The sequence below is a fragment of the Netta rufina genome, assembly GCF_964035555.1.
Source record: "Netta rufina genome assembly, chromosome: 1".
NCBI lineage: Eukaryota > Metazoa > Chordata > Aves > Anseriformes > Anatidae > Netta > Netta rufina.
This window is the reverse complement of record NC_140123.1, coordinates 16646949-16663919: the sequence shown is the minus strand read 5'-3', so window position 1 is coordinate 16663919 and position 16971 is coordinate 16646949. Positions and strand designations below refer to the sequence as shown.

At 38.9% G+C, this 16971-nt stretch overlaps 1 protein-coding gene across 2 annotated transcripts; it reads left to right on the top strand.

Moving 5' to 3' along the window:
• Window positions 1-5479: 5479 nt before the first annotated feature.
• Window positions 5480-16184, top strand: MSANTD4 (Myb/SANT DNA binding domain containing 4 with coiled-coils). 2 transcript variants are annotated; one of them, XM_084306206.1, is made up of 3 exons: window positions 5480-5564; window positions 11789-12415; window positions 14246-16184. In XM_084306206.1, the coding sequence occupies exons 2-3, from the start codon at window positions 11954-11956 to the stop codon at window positions 14819-14821; spliced, it is 1038 nt and encodes a 345-aa protein (XP_084162332.1). In that variant the 5' UTR covers window positions 5480-5564; window positions 11789-11953; the 3' UTR covers window positions 14822-16184. The 2 variants fall into 2 exon arrangements, with proteins under 2 accessions (XP_084162332.1, XP_084162333.1); XM_084306207.1 differs by lacking the exon at window positions 5480-5564 and having other exon boundaries at window positions 11620-12415.
• The last annotated feature ends 787 nt before the right edge of the window (window positions 16185-16971 follow it).

Below are 16971 nucleotides of genomic sequence, written 5' to 3'. Positions count from 1 at the left end.
TTTTTTTTTTTTTACTTCTATAGTATTTTAAGCGTATGATACTTTCATCTTGTACTTCATAGTAATTTTAAGTGGTAAAATATTACACGGTAAACACTACATAATATATTGCTTGAGAAACTTCCTACAGTAATCTATCATCATGTTAAAATTGTAATGGACTTTCAGTATTACTATTAGTGTAGGCATACATAGTGAAGTAAATTTGATCTCATGCATACAAATTGGGAGCTGTGTCTAACAGAAGGACACTGGTGTTAGCTAGGTTTCATAAACTCATTTGTAATCTTCCCCAGCCTGATAATTTTCTTTCTTTCCAGATATTTAGATAAGGTTTTGGGAGCCCTTATATACTGTTTAAGCCATAAAGTTGTGTTATGCCAGGCAGAATGGTTCTAAACATCTAAGCATGTCTTTTCCAAGTAGCTGAAAAGTGAACAAAATTTAGTGAGGTAGCTAAAAAATCTTTCACACAGCTTGAAGCAACTATGTGCAACTTTCGTTATCACATCTCTACTGCATGTACTGTTTGCAAAAGTCAAGCTCAACATTTGCGCTTAAAGCTTGGTATCACCTTGCAATGTATTTTTCTTTCAGATACCAAACAATGGCAAGCTCCAATTCTGTGATTTTTATAATTTGTTATCAGATATCTTTAAAAAAGTACACAATATTTATCATAAATATTTTCATAAGGATATAAATGAAAATTATGCACATTCAGATAACCTATTACTAGTGGAACCTTCCACCTTGATAATTTCTATTAAGGTATGTGTCAGTTCTGTAGAAGTCAATAGTTTGTTTTAGCAGTATTTCAGATAACTTCCACATTTATTTTGCTCTTTTCATCATGAGTCTCCAACTCATAACTACATTTAGACAGGTACCTTATAGAATCACCATATGAAAATGCAAGTATTTTTATACTGGAACACAACTACTTTTCATTAGTGCAAACCAAATGTATTGAATAGTTTAGGAGAGATGGAGAAAACTATTTCTGCTTATTGAAACATCAAGAGACAAATAAATAGATGTACAGGAGAACAGTAGTTTTAGCTTTAATAAGGCTACTCAAGGTAGCAAAGAGACTTCATTAACCATTAATTATTGCAACTTGTCACTTTCCATCAGAAATACTAATTCTTTGCTTGTGCTTTTATGCTGTTTTTATACCCAAGTAATAAGTATGCAATTTATGCAATGACAAAAGTAACATTATGCCCATAGCACGTGGGTATAAACCGCTATGCAAGTTGGAAGAACTAGAGAAGTGCGAGTTATTTAATTGCCACCGTCCTGACCAAATTGGTGGGCCGCATAAACAGCACTGAGTCAGTCACAAATTAAAGTGATGCTCTTTCCTCCAAGTTTTTCCTTCCAGCACATTTTATCTGGTGGTCCTCCATCCAGCTACTTGCTATGTGCACACACCTCTGTCACATGACATCAGACAGAGCAATGGCGTATGTGGTAAATTATACAATATATATATATATATAGTGAAAACGATGCAGCTTTATTTGGAAAAACACATGCTTCTTTAATATTCTACGCGACATTTGCACAGGAACTAACGTCAGTTCCCAGTCTGACAAATCGTTCATGGATTTCAAATGGAGTTTAGCTGTCTTAATTGGTGATCAAGAAATGAAGTGGTAGTGTCAGTTATTTTACACTATTGCTTGTAAAAAGTTACTGTGAAATAGAATGAAATTTCTTCCATTATGTAGGTAAGCCAGTGGAGGAATAAAAAGGCTGTTTGCTGTAGTTTCACATACAAGGGTTAAATCTGATAGCGAAATTGAGTGCAGAAGCAGCTGTGTTAGAAAGTCATGGTTAGAAACAAGGCTTTATGATATGACTAATGGCCTATATTCCGCATGCTGTGATTAATACCCAATGATAGATGAAATCTCAGTGAAGTCAACTACACTGCTCAAAAGAATATGGATTATTTGTTCGAGTTACTTCTGTAAGTCTGGATCAAATATATATTTTTAGTTCACTTTACACAGCAGCTATGGAATTTAAAAAGATCCCCAAATTCATGCATTTTTTTCTGTATTTTTTCTGATTTTAAAAGCTCACAGAACTTTATGAAAATGTACATTCCTCTAAAAACAGTCCATAACTAGATTAATGATTACCTATGTTCTCACTGAAATATAGTAAAATGTTTAAAACATTCAAATTGCATGTAAAAGTATATGCTACTATTTGCACTTAAATGACGTAACCAAAACATTTCTAATAGTTGTCTATTATATGTCACAGAACACATTATAAGCATGACCAGTATAATATACATTAAGATAATATATTGTATGTGGGACTTCAATACCCAGTAATGATTATATTGGAATAATCTTAATTTTTAAAGAATGCTATCAAAACATTGTGGCACTTTGGTAATGTTATCATATTGGTTGAGTTATAATAAATATCAATTATTCAGGTGTTTATATTGATTATGTTTGCACAGACCTGATGATCATTATTTATGTATTAATGAATTTATTTTCTATATTCTAAATACATTAATAGTAAGTCAGTTTACTGCTGTTAGAAAATCATTATATTTTAAAAATGGAGTAGATTTACTGGGTCAGATTTATTCCTGGTATTACTCCATTAAGAAAGCTGTATACCTCTTCTGATTATTAGTAACTGTTAGGTAAGGTCTAGGATATAGGATGTGCTGTTTGCATTTTGAAACGTGGAGTCTACTTTTAGATGTTTTTGTTTGTAGTTGACCGACAGGAGGCAGCACAAGATCTACTTTAATTAAAACAGAATTAAACCAGGGATATATTTGACAATATTTGTATCTGAACGTTATGCTCAGTTTATTTTTTTTTCCCTTCCAACATCCAATACAGCATAGAGATCAGTAACATTTTGCTAATGCCTGGGCTCTGCTGATATGTGGAAAGTGCGATACTGTATGTTTGCTGAGATGTTCATTCTTCTGTGAAATAAAGCACTGAGCAACTGAATCCTTCTCAGGTCTGTTTTTTTTTTTTTTTTTTTTTTTTTTCCTGTTGTTTTCCACTGAGTTTCAAAATACAGAGAATCAACGATATTTCTAATTAGGTTAACAATTAAAGTATGTTTTTGAATATTAGGTTGACACATAGTAGAACATTTTGAATATTAGGCTGTGACCAAGAGCGAAGTTAGCAGGCATAAAAACTGCAGTGAGAGGGTTTTGTTGTTGTTGTTTGTTTGTTTGTTTTTTAATTATCCTTGGACTTTGTATATTGTTATATTGTTTGTTTATCAGTTTGTACCTACTAAGCCAAACTGATTGTCTGCTGGAAAGCTTTAAGATTTATTGACTGCAAAGTACTTATTTAGCTTGGTATATTTTCATTGGACGCAACTAGATCACATTGGTATGTAGCATTTTTAACAGTTTAAGTTTTGCAAATAATTAGGTATTTATTTTGACTGAAATGGGCTTCCATACTACTTTATTTTGCTTAAAATTGCTTTAAATAAAAGGGTATAAGCAACTTTAAAATTCAGGTGCAACGCGTGCAGCAATAGCATTAATACAAAATGGGGGAGCCCTGGGTTGTCTTATATTCTTACAGAACTTAAAATTTAGCAACCTTCAAACCACTGTGTAGAGAAATTAGAGTTACAGCAATAAAAATTGATACTCCAATCTCCCAAGGCCTTTGACCCACAACTAGCAAAAGGCATGTACAAGGCACCCTGACAGTGTTCACAATGCTAAAAGCTTATATAGAACAATGAGTTTGCAGACCAAATTTGAGAGATGTAGTTACGTAACCCTGTGCACGATCAGAAGAAAACTGTGTATGTATGTTTGACAGATACAGAAACCTTTAACTCACCTTGGACTTGCACAGTTTGTATGTGAAACAGACTGTACGATACGGCTTTTCTCACTGTGATCAAAAGCAGGGAACCAGACTCTGTACATAATGAAGTTTATAAAAATGCACTACATGTGGAGTTGGTGACTACAAAGCCAGAAAGAAAGCAGACACTGGGCAGAGCTGCAGCTCACGACAAGCCAGTCTGGCACAAACACAGGCAGGCTTCAGGTGCTGAATGATTCTGTGGCAGACTGGTTCTGTGCTACAGTTCATAACCAAAAGTTTCTGCTTATTTGGAAGATTAATTTTCTGCATATTACAGAACTACAACAGACTTGTAGATGTTTGTCAAATTATGACAATCTCAATCTATGAGATGATTTGTCGCAACTGCCAGCAACATACAAAACAACATAGAGATTCTGTGATTATAATTGTATTTTTCTTAGGCTTCAGTGAACTAGATGTAAATTCAAGAGAGTTCACGTGAATGAAGGAGCTCTAAGAACTTTTTGGTGGAGGAAGCTGGTATATACCGATATTTTTTTCACCTTTGATTAATAGTTCTGTAATAGTGGAATAACAATGGGGAAAAAGGAGATCCATTTAAAATTATGAGCACAGCTACCATATGAAAAAGTATGCTTCTTAGCTCAAATTATTTTACTAGGCAGTAATCATGTTTTGTGTTTTTGTGCTTCACAATGAAAGAGGGGTACTTAATGAGTTATAATTAGCTGTAATTATTGTTGCAGATTGGCAGAGGTTCAGACTGGTAATGAATTCCACTCTCTCCACCTATTACACCTGAATCTACGTAGAACAAGTTTACAAGATCTTTAGTGCTTGCTTGCATCTTACTTCTGAGCATTGTCAAAATAAAATAGCATAAATTAAAGCCTAGGTCATGCTTGGGATTTGTAATAATACCATAATATGCAGTATAATATATTGCTAATAACATGGCATGGTTTCATTACCCTACTTCGCTATTTTCCTTCTTAAAATTTTTTGGTATTCTGTACACAATGGGCAAGCATAGCAGCAAAACTATCATTTTCTGGAGGCTGACAGAACTTTGTAGTGTTTCTGTGCTTGGTTTGTATAAATATTTCAGGAACACCGCTGCCAGAATTGTGGGCTGAAAGTGTAAAATGGCAACATAAAGTGAGGGTTTCACCACCAGAGCAACGATCCCCAGAAGCCGTGTGAACCAGGTGATAAATAATGAAGCTGTATGAACCAAGTGATAAATAATAAGTTTATTTCTCAGCCCCCTGCCGCGCAGCCTAGCACAGGCCGCGTTACCATGGTGATGGAGCGCAGCGAGAGCCAGGCCCCGCCCCCTGCTCCCGGCCCCGCCCTCCGCCTCATTGACCCGGCGAGAAACGCGCCGCCGGAAGCTCATTGAAGAGGAGGCGGGCCTTACCAGATCTTAGCCAATCACCACAAAGCATCCTCAAGACAAGCAGCGGTTGCAGCCAACGGCCGCCCGCGGGCTGCGCGCTGCGGCGGCTCCGCGGGGAGAGCTGCTACAGCGCCCAGCGCGTACCCGGGGCGCATCGGCGCGGCTGGAGGGAAGGGGGGCGGGGCAAAAACGAAGCGATGCTCCTAGCCCGCCAATAGGCGCGCGGGACGGGCTGACAGGCACGCGGCTCGCCCAATGGACGGGCGGCGGGCGTTAAAGGGCCGGCGGCGCGGCGGGGCGAGGTGGGTGCAGGTGAGCGGCGCGCGGGGCTCCCTGGGGAGCGGGACGGGCGCCTCTGAGGGGCCGCGGGCCCGGGCCGCTTTTGTTACCGCCTCCCCCGGCCTCCCGGAGGGGCTGCCGGCGGGGGAGGCCTTCCCGGCGCGGCTCCGCGCCCCCTGCCCCGTGGGAAAGGGGCTGCGGGCCCGGCGGCCTCCCTCAGGACCGGCCTCCGGCGCTCCGCCGGGCGCTTGCCACACGAACGCGGCTCGTCACGGCCCCAGGGAGGGGGGAGGGATCGCGCCTCGGGGCTTCCAGAAAGCCCCGGGCTTCATCATCGCGTGTAGAGCCTCCGAGGAGCTCGAAATTTTAAAATTAAAAAGAAAAAAAGGAAAAAAAAATAATAATTGGTTCCAGGGTTCCTTCATTTAAAACTTGTTTCTTTAGTCTTGACCTCTGAAAGTTGTAAAAGAAAAAAGCGAAACTATATAGGTATAATAATAATAATTAAAATGAAGGTCAGGTTTATTCTAGGGGGTAATTAAAGCTTAATGCTAACACCAGGCTTTCAGCCCCGGTGACTGTATGGGGTTTGGGGGTTGTTTGGCTAATTCTGGCTGTGAGCTTTTTGTTGTGGCTTTAAACGCCCCGTTTCAGCATGTGCACACAGTGAGGTGTGAGCGAAGGAAACAAAAAGGCAGAATGTGGATGCCTCTGTCGTTCTGCACTCCGCAGTTATTACTGGTCTGTGTATTAATGTTCTGTTCACTTTTGTAATACCTGTTTCATTTCAACACTGACGAGTAGTTTCATTTTCTTTAGTCCCGATATGAGGACCGTCTTAACCTTTGCTTGCTTCTGCCTGACAGGACTGCATCAAGCTCACAGCATCATACTGCTGTCTTACCTGGGAGCCCTTTGAAAGCTTTCTGTTCTCTCATGATCAACAGCGTTTCTGTTTCTCTGGCCAGCATGTTGCATTTCTACCCAAAAGGTGCAAATATGCAGACAGAATTTTGCATTTGTAGCGAGCCTCGTGCCATGTGATGGGGTGCATGACTAGTCACATAAAGGGCTGTTTGTATCCTATTACTTCCCAGAGATTTCTCTGTCACATAACTGGACTTTTTTCACCTCTGCTCTTATCTTCACATCCTTTTTCTTTGGAAAAAGCTGTAATGTTTTTCCATGTAGAATTATTGCTGAATGTATGCATTTCCATATTTCAGACTTGTTACGTGTTCTTGCCCCTTAAATACTTTGAGCATGTAACCGTTAATTTTCCAGAATTATAAACTAAGTCCCTGAGCACCATCTAGCAATATCAGAAAGCAGAATATTACAAACCCCAGCCTCAGTAAAGTTAATATTTCTTTTTATTTAATATACCAGAAAGGTAAATAGTCCCCAGTAGAGTTGATCCAAATCTGGATGTTAATATAATGTTAATACATAAACACCACTTGAATTAATAGGAAAATAAACATCTTTAATAAGGCAATATGTTTTCAGAAAGGAAAAAGAAAAGGTAAGATGTGCTTATCGATTAGTCATGAGTTTTAAAACAGGTAGGCTTTGTAGTTGCTTTCAGGAGCTTCTCCCTTTCTATAGCAAAAAAAAAAAAAGTCTTAAAGAAAACTACATAGTAAGGGATTATTACATCAGAGGTTTTCAAGAGTGGAAGGGGAGACTGGGCAGGTGATGCAGAGCACCTGGGTGAGCAGCAGTGAAACTGGCCTGTAGTTTTTTAACTCAAAGCCTGACCTTTGTTTTTTAACTCAACCTGACGTGGAGCTAAGAGGAAAACTGAGTTTGTCTGTATCTTCCTTATTCATGTAGAATTATATTTAGAAGATAAGGAGGATGGAAAAGTGATTTGAAACACCCCCCACACACACCCCAAGTGATTGTGCCTACTTTCCCCTGCCATGCTAGCACTGAGAAATTTAGCAAGGTCCAGGGTTAAAAAGAAATAACATAAAAGTTTTTGAAATCCTGTGATTCCCAATTAGTGGAATGACCAGAACCTTGGACTTAGCCGGTGCTTGCTTTGAGAGGAAAACAGCTTTGATTTGGTAAGAGTCTAATATTTACGTTTTTTTGTTTTTTTTTTAAAAAAAAAAAAAAGACAGTTGAGTAGTACTGTAAGAGTTTGATTTATCCAGTACTTTGGATAGTCTGACCCATTGTCCAATAGCTAGTGAAGTACTTGGATGTTTTCTTAGAATCAAGCATGTGAAATTCTGCCAAGTTCAGTAATCCTAAGTAGGGTTTGACCTTAAACAAAGATTCAGTGTCTTGGTAGTGAAAACTCAGAGAAACTGTCTGCTATAAGAGCTCTGTGTAATACTCCTTACCTGGGAAACAGGCACACAGGCACGCACACACACATGCGCACACACACATGCGCACACGCACAGTTTCTGAAGTAAACATGAAGTACCTGGCAACAAGAGTTTGGCTCAATCTATTTATTTGTCAATCCAGAATACTTGTTGTATAAACAGTGAAACCTCTAAAAGTATTCTTAATTCTTTCTGTGTATTGGCAACTTTTCTGAAGAACTTACCTGCTGAATGGCTTTTTAAACTTTTTTGTTTTGTTTTGTTTAATTAACTGAACAAAAAATAGCACGTTACACAAAATAAACTTAAGAATTTGATAGATAGGTCAAGAAATTCAATTGCCATAATAACAGAAAAGTACTAACATTGCAATTTGAGTTTGAAAAGCACAGTAAGTACCAAATAAATTGACTTACTGCTAGACACAAGTAAATGTGATACTGCTTCCTTGAATGTCCAAGTATCTTTTCATGGCAACCTTATAATCATGAAGGTTAAGGGAATAGCTTAAAGATCAGGTAAAAGGTGTTAGAAATAAAATATGTAATTCTAGCAGATAGAGTGCTGTGTTGTGGTATAAATCTGACTTTAAACTGCAGAAAGTTGTTTGCTTCTTTTTATATTACAAGTTGTGGCAAGCTGAGTGTATACATTACCAACCTAAGAGCTAGTACATTCTCCAATAATTGTCTTTTTTCAAAATGAATCCATTTTATTTTCAGAAAGGCAGGAAGTTGCACTGTATCTTAAACAACAATAGACAGTTTCCAACTTGCGTTTGAGGAGTCAGAAGTGCCAGGTAGCTGCATGGGAGCACCATACAGTGGTCCATGCTGATGCAGGTTTATGTTCTGAGTCCCAAGAACAAATCAATTTCATAGGTCTTGCATACTGGCTAGCTATTAACCACCAGAAATAAATGATTTCACAGTAGGGATGTGATATATGGAGTAATAATTCGTGTCAAGAAGATGGTTGATATTAATAAAGAAGGGGGAGATGTGGGAGTGTGGCCATGGGGGTCGGCAAGCCCTGTGGTTGATGAGAATATCAGACTTAACGATGAGGCCATCAGGAATGTAAAAGAGTTTAGAGGGAACAAAGAAGGGTGATTCAGGAGATGCCATGCAGTCTTGGGTTGCTCCTTTTTCCAGCTATTAAGGCATGGAAGTTGCAGGGTGTTTGCTGTTGCTGGGCAAAGTTGTTTGACCAGTGAAAAGTTGTTTTGAAAAGAACTGCTGTGGGGCGAAGGGTGTAAGAGGGGAGCCTGTCCTCGAGATAAAAAGGCAACACGATATAATGAAGTTATGTCGTCAATAAAGAAGCAGAAAGAAGGAATGAAAAGGAACAGGCTAGCAGAACAGGGACCAGGACAGGAACAGGCACATTGATCGCCTCATGAAGATAGGGTCAGCCATAATCAGCAAACTGCTCAGAGAAGCTCGTACAGAAGGTCGCTGGAAATAGGTGCACTGGAGCTGCGAATAATCTCAAGCTGAGAGAAGCAGACCCGCACACACAGCTGCCTCTCGCTGGTAAGCAGTTGCGCATTATGGGGAATCATACGTCCTTAGGAACAAAGACTGTCCTGGTAGCCTTACAGCTTATTCTCCTTATTAACAATCAGACAGTTTATGAGCCTGTAATATGGGACCAAACTGAGGTCAAGGTGTGGGACTCTGCAACTAAAAATGACAAGGTTGCAGTGGGATTGCTTGGCACCTGGCGAGCAGTCTCTGAGGCCTTAAAGAGCCCTGTGGGACCACAGTCAGAAATGTGTGGTTTGCCAGATAGTGAGGGAGCTGCAGGCTCCTTTACTGATCTGACTGCTATGCCATCGGCCCCTCTGCTGCTACTGCCATCAAAGGCTTTTGCTGTTACGCCCCCTGGTGACCTGGACGTGCCTTTTGACCCAGGCCCTATTGGCCTTGAAAAAGAGATGGATACGCTTTTCTTCGATCCAGGAAGAATGGGATACATACGTCCCAAAGACCAGTTGCTTGACAACTTAAAGCGAGACATATTGTTCGAACGACTAGCCCTGGAATTCTCCGGTGTTTGTAATCAAGAAAAGGAATAGAAAATGGAGACTGATAAGTCATGGAATATATGGGAGTACTTCAACGAGGCCAACTATGCTCCCCCAGTTATGGACATTAATAGTAATAGACTTACTTAAAGGATTGTTTGTTCTGATTGTACATATATATAGGCGTACGTAAAAGCAATGTTCTGTATATTTAGAGTGTTCAGTGTTTGTGTGCGTGTTGGTAGAGCATGGACTCCCCGTGCACCCAGCGCTGTTTACTTGTCTTTTATAAATATTACTAAATTCAGATTGAATTGAGACTTCATTTGTAACAGGGACAATATTTCAACCAGGAAATTTAGTAAAACAGTTTCCTAAATGCAATATTGGAAGAAAAATGATGCCAGTATGCTTACATGTTGGGTATGAAAGAATGTTGTTTGATACAGAAAACTTTATATGTAAACCACTTATTTACAGTAAATAGTGCATAGAAGATGGAGACTGATCTCTGAATGGTGATGTACCTTACCTCCCAACTGGAAAGCTTTTGTGTGATGTGCTGATGTGTAAGTTTTAACCAACTTCAGGAGAATAACAGGAGAAAAATACTTAGTAATACAAAAATCCTGCATAAAATCCTATATACGAATACTACATACTTAGTAATACAAGAATCCTATAAAAACCTAGGGGTGGAAGTTATTTGAGGATAAAATCCACTAGTCATTAGTCAGTAGCAATCAAATATATAATCTGAGCGGTGTGCTTCTGGAGGATGGAAGGCAAACTAGATCAATAATAAGCATAACATGAAACTGTAAGTATAGTAAATTATTGCCCTGGTGGGTTTGAAGCCTTTTTCTAACAGTGGTAGGTTAATGTGATTGAAAAGAAAGTTCATGAAGAATCTTAAGATGAATTTAAGATGAATTTACCAAGCAGTCTGAACAGGAATTGTTATTGATTCTCAGTCTTTTTTTTTTGTTTTTTGATAATGTGGTCTGTGCTATATTCATCACTGCTGTAACAGTCCCGTGTTTCTCCCAGACTTTCTGCTTCCTTTTAGAGCTGTGCATGATGTCAGGTGTGTTACGAGGTTTTAGCCTGCTCCTCAGCATGAGGCATGGGATTAGCTGGAGCTGGGGTAGAGGCACTGAGCTTTGAACCTGTGGTCACACCTGACATGAATTGAGGTGTTCTACAGTGTGAGTACTATGGAGGAGGGCTTTAACATGGGTGTGTAATGACTTATTCCTAAAACTAGTTCCTATTAAAACTGTGTGGCTTTTGTTTGAACAGTTAGTTCAAATAGCTATTTTCTGTTATTCAGCAGGGTTGCTTCAGTTCTTTTTATGATTAAGATAAGTCAGAAGAACCTCTAAAACTTCAACTTTTAACATATCTGCTTTTTTTTTTTTTTTCTTCACAGAAGTAGTTAAATGTCTCAAATTTCATTTGCCTAAACATTTTGGTTTTGAAGTAATGATGTAACAATTTTAGATGATGTAACTGCTTTTGGAAATGACGTTCAAACTGAGATGTATATGTCAAATTTCAGCCTTAAGCATATCCCAACTGGCAAAACTGTAAGAGCTGAAGGAAAATAGCTGTATTTCTATAATGGAAATACCAACTCAACCTTAACGGTTTGTGACATGGATATATTAATGGATTTATAATTCATATGAGTTTAGAGAAGCTTATCTGTAGCTACTTTATATTCAGAGTTTAACAAAATTGTTTTTTTCTATCAGATGAGCAGTCGGTTCAGAATATGCATTCCTTAACTGGTGATTTCGGAGCCAAGTTCATTAAAGGAAAATACACAGTGTGTATCTTTGAGATTTATTTTGTTTGTTCTTTTTTCTCTTAGGAAGCCTGACAAATAGGAAAAATACTACAAAGTGAAGAGAAAAATCACTTCACAAGAACTGAGCTCTGCTTTCATTGCTAAATTTTATTTGTATTACTAGCTGATTAGTGTCAAATAATCCTTGTAGTCTACTGTGGTAAAATTATTAGGTTAAAGCTGGAAAAAATGAAACAATTAAAAAGAAAAAGAAAAAGTAATTTTAGTGTTCAGGAAACTCAAACTCTCCTTAAGGAAATCAGAAAAAGGAGAGAAGTACTCTTTTCAAAACAACTTAATACAACAATTAATGAGATGAAACGGAAGGCTTGGGAGGAAATAGCAGAGTGTGTAAACGCTGTAGGTGAAGGAGAGCAGAGAACGGGGACAGAAGTGAAAAGGAGGTATCTTGACTGGAGAGCACTCATGAAGAGAAAACGCCTGAATGCAAACATCAAGATGGTAGGTGCTGGGTTTCATCTTCCTTCATCTGATCTAGATGACTCTCTCAATGAAGATATGGATGACAAAATGGGATTTGCAAACGAATCTAGTTTTGAATGGCAGAATATCACTGACTTCAGAGAAGCAGGTGGATCTTTAACAGAAATCAAAGTAGAAGAAGAAGAAGAAGATCCACAAAATTTTGAGGTAAGTGACTGGCATGCATTAACTATATGCAATATGACCCCCTTTTCACTTCAGCGTAGGACATTTTTGCTGTGTTTTTTTCATAGCATCTCTTTCTGTCTTGTCTGAACGTGTGAATTAAAGAAATTGTAGAAGCAGGTATGTTTCAGGAAGATATTTACATCTAGCAACTTGCAGCGCTATGTAAGGTTGATATTCCTTGATACAAGTATGTATTTGTACGTTTTCCATTTCTGTGTGTCATAGACAGGAATTATTCCAGTCAGTAGAAAGCAAATACACTCTTGAAGGAAACTGGTTATTTTAATAAGTTAAGTTATTGGAATGGATGAAGGGAGAAGAGAAACGCACCTCTTTAACAAATGAAGTATACATTGCCTGTAGGCACGATTGCATAGTGTTTGCATTTCTTAAAATGGACCCACGGGAGCTGAACATGTTACTTGAATAAATCAATCAGCCATTCCTCTGTCAGAACTGTAGCGTGAATTGCATCAAGCAGCTGTGAGTCCTGTGGGCCTGGTTTCTGCTCTTAGTAGCACCATGGCTGTCCTGTCTGAGATAGGCAGCCAACGAGAATGAAATTACGTATGTCTGCCTGTACAAAGCTGTAGTTCTGTTCTGCCTGTACAAGTGTGTAGTGCTAATTAAAAAAAAGGATACTTCTTTAGATTGGGAACATCTGAGTCTTAACTCCAATGGGATATGTGCTGCCAAAAATCACAAGAAACTGCTAAATGGTAGGGGAACTGCTGCCTGGCAGCTGTTGAAAGGTGTCTGTCTTCTCTAATACTTAAAGAGTGGCAGTGGCTCTCATTGTCTTGTTTTCTGAACCCATAACTTGTTCAGTTTGCCTTCCATTTGCAGTGTACAAATGGGTCACAGTGATCCCTTGTGTACTATGCATGTGTAGCACATAACTCCTGCAGAATTACAGCCTTTATGCTCCACCAAGAACAGCGGTGCTAACCCCCTCATCATCTGCATCATAAGTGTTTTTCCAGCAAACACGACAACATAAAATTGGTTGAACAAGCCCTGTTTATTGACTTGCTTAATGCAGTTTGATGGGTTAGGAGCATGTGAAAAATGTCAGATGGTTTTAAATACTGTACAGTGTTAAATGTTTTTAGAAATTAAATCCTTGTGTTAATGAGGGCTGGGTTAGCTTACATACCACGTAGTTCGTGGATCCAGCTGCTCTGATAGATAATTAGTCACAACAAATTCCCAATGGCTTAAGTAAATGTCACTGAGCTATATGAAAAGTAAGAACAACATAGGCTTTCTAGATCCAGTTTTCTTTTCTGTCAGTGGTTCTGAATACTCTAATATCTCATGCAGTGTTTCCTATGCTGCTCTTGCATGTCCACAGACAGATTTTCCATTTTTCATGGCTAAGTATTAATTTATAGGTCAAGTGTGTTTCTCTACCTGTGTAAATGGGGAAAAAAAATAATTATTTTTTTGATATAACGTGGTTATTTTGTAGAATCTAAGTTAAATATTTCTGGAGTATTTTTAAGGTGGAGAGAGAGACAGAGGTCAGGGTGACAAAGCACTGGCTCAGGTTGTCCAGAGAGATTGTGGAGTCTCCTTCTCTAGAGATACTCAGAACCCTTCTGGATGTCATCCTGTGCAGCGTGCTCTAGGTGATCCTGCTTTGCAGGTCAATTGGACCAGATGATATCCAGAGGTCCCTTCCAACCTCAACCATTCTGAGATTCTGTGAAAAATACAGTATCTGTTATTTTCAATGAAGTTGTATGCAACATTATTCTAACATAGAAACTGAAATGTAATTCTTGTGTATTGCATTCCTCTCTGCAGTTTCCTATTGAGGAAGAAGAAGAAATTTTGTCATCAGTTTTGCCTGATTCGAAAAAAGAAAATGACCTACCAGATTTCACCCACATTGAAGAGTTTGGAAATCTGAGCTCTGCTCAAGCTAGGTTAGCCTATGAAGATTCTCACTTGCTTATAAATCTGGAGAAGCAGAAGGTGGAGCTGGAGAAGCAGCGACTAGACATAGAAGCTGAAAGATTGCAAGTGGAGAAGGAGCGCCTGCAAATTGAAAAAGAACGTTTGCGGCATGTTGACTTGGAGCATGAGAGACTTCAGCTTGAGAAGGAGCGACTTCAGATCGAGCGGGAGAAACTGAGGCTAGAGACTCTGCATGCTGAAAAACCTGCCCTGGAAAATGACCTGACCCAAACAGAGAAGCCTGTTGTGCAGCCTCTGGATCTAGAAACTGAAAAGTTAAAACTTGAGAAAGAACGTTTGCAGTTAGAGAAAGAGAGGCTTCAGTTCTTAAAATTTGAGTCAGAGAAGCTGCAGATTGAGAAGGAACGCTTGCAAGTGGAAAAAGAACGTCTGCGAATTCAGAGAGAGGGTCACCTGCAGTGAACTTCTCAACCAAGTCAGTACTAGCGATTTGATGTTTGTAAAATAGAGGTAGTTCTTTTCCTAATACTGAAACTGTCCTAGAGGTTTAATGTTATTCCGTTCAGAGTTGAATGTTGATGTTAAACTTAAAAAAGAAAAAAAAAAATAAAAAGATGGGGGGGAAAAAAAGAATGGTGCTCAATAAGTCAGTGTGCCTACATAAATAAGCTTACGTGTGAAGTTGCGTTTCAGTGTATGAAAACTAAATGTTATGTTCTCTTGTCTTCAGTATTGTGTTGTATTAGTTTGGTGTCCTTGTTTCACAGACACAATTGAGAAGATTGACTGTTGTACTTTTTTTTTTTAATGTAGTAACAGTAAGGGAGCATCAGAATAAATCAGCATATGTTCTGAGGGCATGGTGCTGAAGATAGCCCACACAGTAAATAGGTATAATTAGGCAGAACATAACACAGTCATATGATTGATTCATTAAATTTGGTTTCCTCCTTTTGTTTTTTTCTACTTCTCCAGCTGAAAGAGGAGTTCAGCAATTGTCTAAAAGTTAAAGAAGTATAGGCTAAATCCGCTACAGTGGTGTTCACTGTTGTTTCATGACCTGAACTGAATGGGAGTGTGGAAAATAGTATTATTCCTTTTTACATAAAGTATTCATACCAGATACAGTTACACATAACCATAGTTACTGTAAGCTGGACTGTGGGCCTGTCAAGTAGTTAATAATGCTGCATGGAGCATCCTACACCTGGATTAGCAGCACAGGGGCTTAGTAGCAGGATGTAACTGTTGTCTGGTCAGTCCCCTAAAGTAAAGCAACTAGACCTGGCTTGTTCCTTCAAAGAGATTAACTGACAATGGGAAGCCTGTGAGTGGAGGCTGAAACAGGCTAAGGACTGCTGAGCTTGAACACTAAAACTTTTGATACCTCAGTGCTGCCCAGACAGAACTGGTTATGTCTGTGAGACAGCTTGAAGAGCCTTCTATGGCTGATGCCATTTACCATGTTTTAGTTAGTCAAACAGAAATGGTCAGTACTGATGGCTGTCACTATTTTTCCATGTACAAGGTATTAATTTAAAAGAAAAAAACAGGATTTCTGTTATTTCATATATGTATTTGTAAATCACAGCTGAGCCAGACTTCAGATTACTCATCTTTCTGTGAGCAACTATCTTTTTTGACTCCATTTGACACTTAGGAGTATGGGAATACTAAATCTGAATATACATGGAGTGACTTACGTGGATTCTTGTGCAAGTAAATATATTTATACCACTACAGGATTACTTTTATTCTGCAAAGAAAATGTTATTTTTTTATTACTGAAACAAGTGTGCTTCTACAGTGAAAATAAATTTGACTACTACAACCCAAAATCACTCTTGAGAGTTTCTTTACAGCAGTATATGAAGAGAAAGATGGGTGCTAATATTGCAATACCCCAAAGTTGCTGGTGCCTGTAAGTGGAAGAGACGAGGCATCTCTGAGTAGGACTCAAACCAAGCAGCACTTAATTGAGAAAGGAAAAAGGAAGGAGACGCAAGCCAGCTGGATAGCAATGCCTCAGGGAGAGAAGTATCTGAAATTGTTCTTTGTGAAATGAAGTGAGGACTTCTCATCTCCCTGATGTGTCAAAAAAAATTATATTAAATTGTTTTCTGTGGTCATCTGTCAAAGTTTTTCTCTCAATATGAAGAAATAACTTATCTTCTTTCAAAGCACAGGAGAGGCAGAATTAAGAAAATATGGGGGGTTGCTTAGTGCGTAGAACGTTTACCCAGGTAGTGGGATAACTTGGATTTCATGATGGCTGTGTCCTAAGGTGACCAACTTCCTTTCTCTGCCAAACTGAGGAATGAGGGGCAACGCAGCCACCAGTGCACGAGGTGGGGACCCGATGGACTAAGCTGGGACAGAGAATGCTTCTGTGGGCTGGTCTATGAGAGGCACTCAGCCAGAGAGGAGCAGATGTGGAATCTGGCTCCTGTTGAGAGGGAGTTACTACTGTTGCTCAGTACCAGCGCTGCTGTCTTCACATTTTACTCCAGTTGAATGACTTAACCATTAAAATAATGGTTTGTATTTTACATCGGACATCTTCTAAATCATGCCTTAAGAGCATTTTTTTTTTTTTTTTGGGGGGGGGAAGT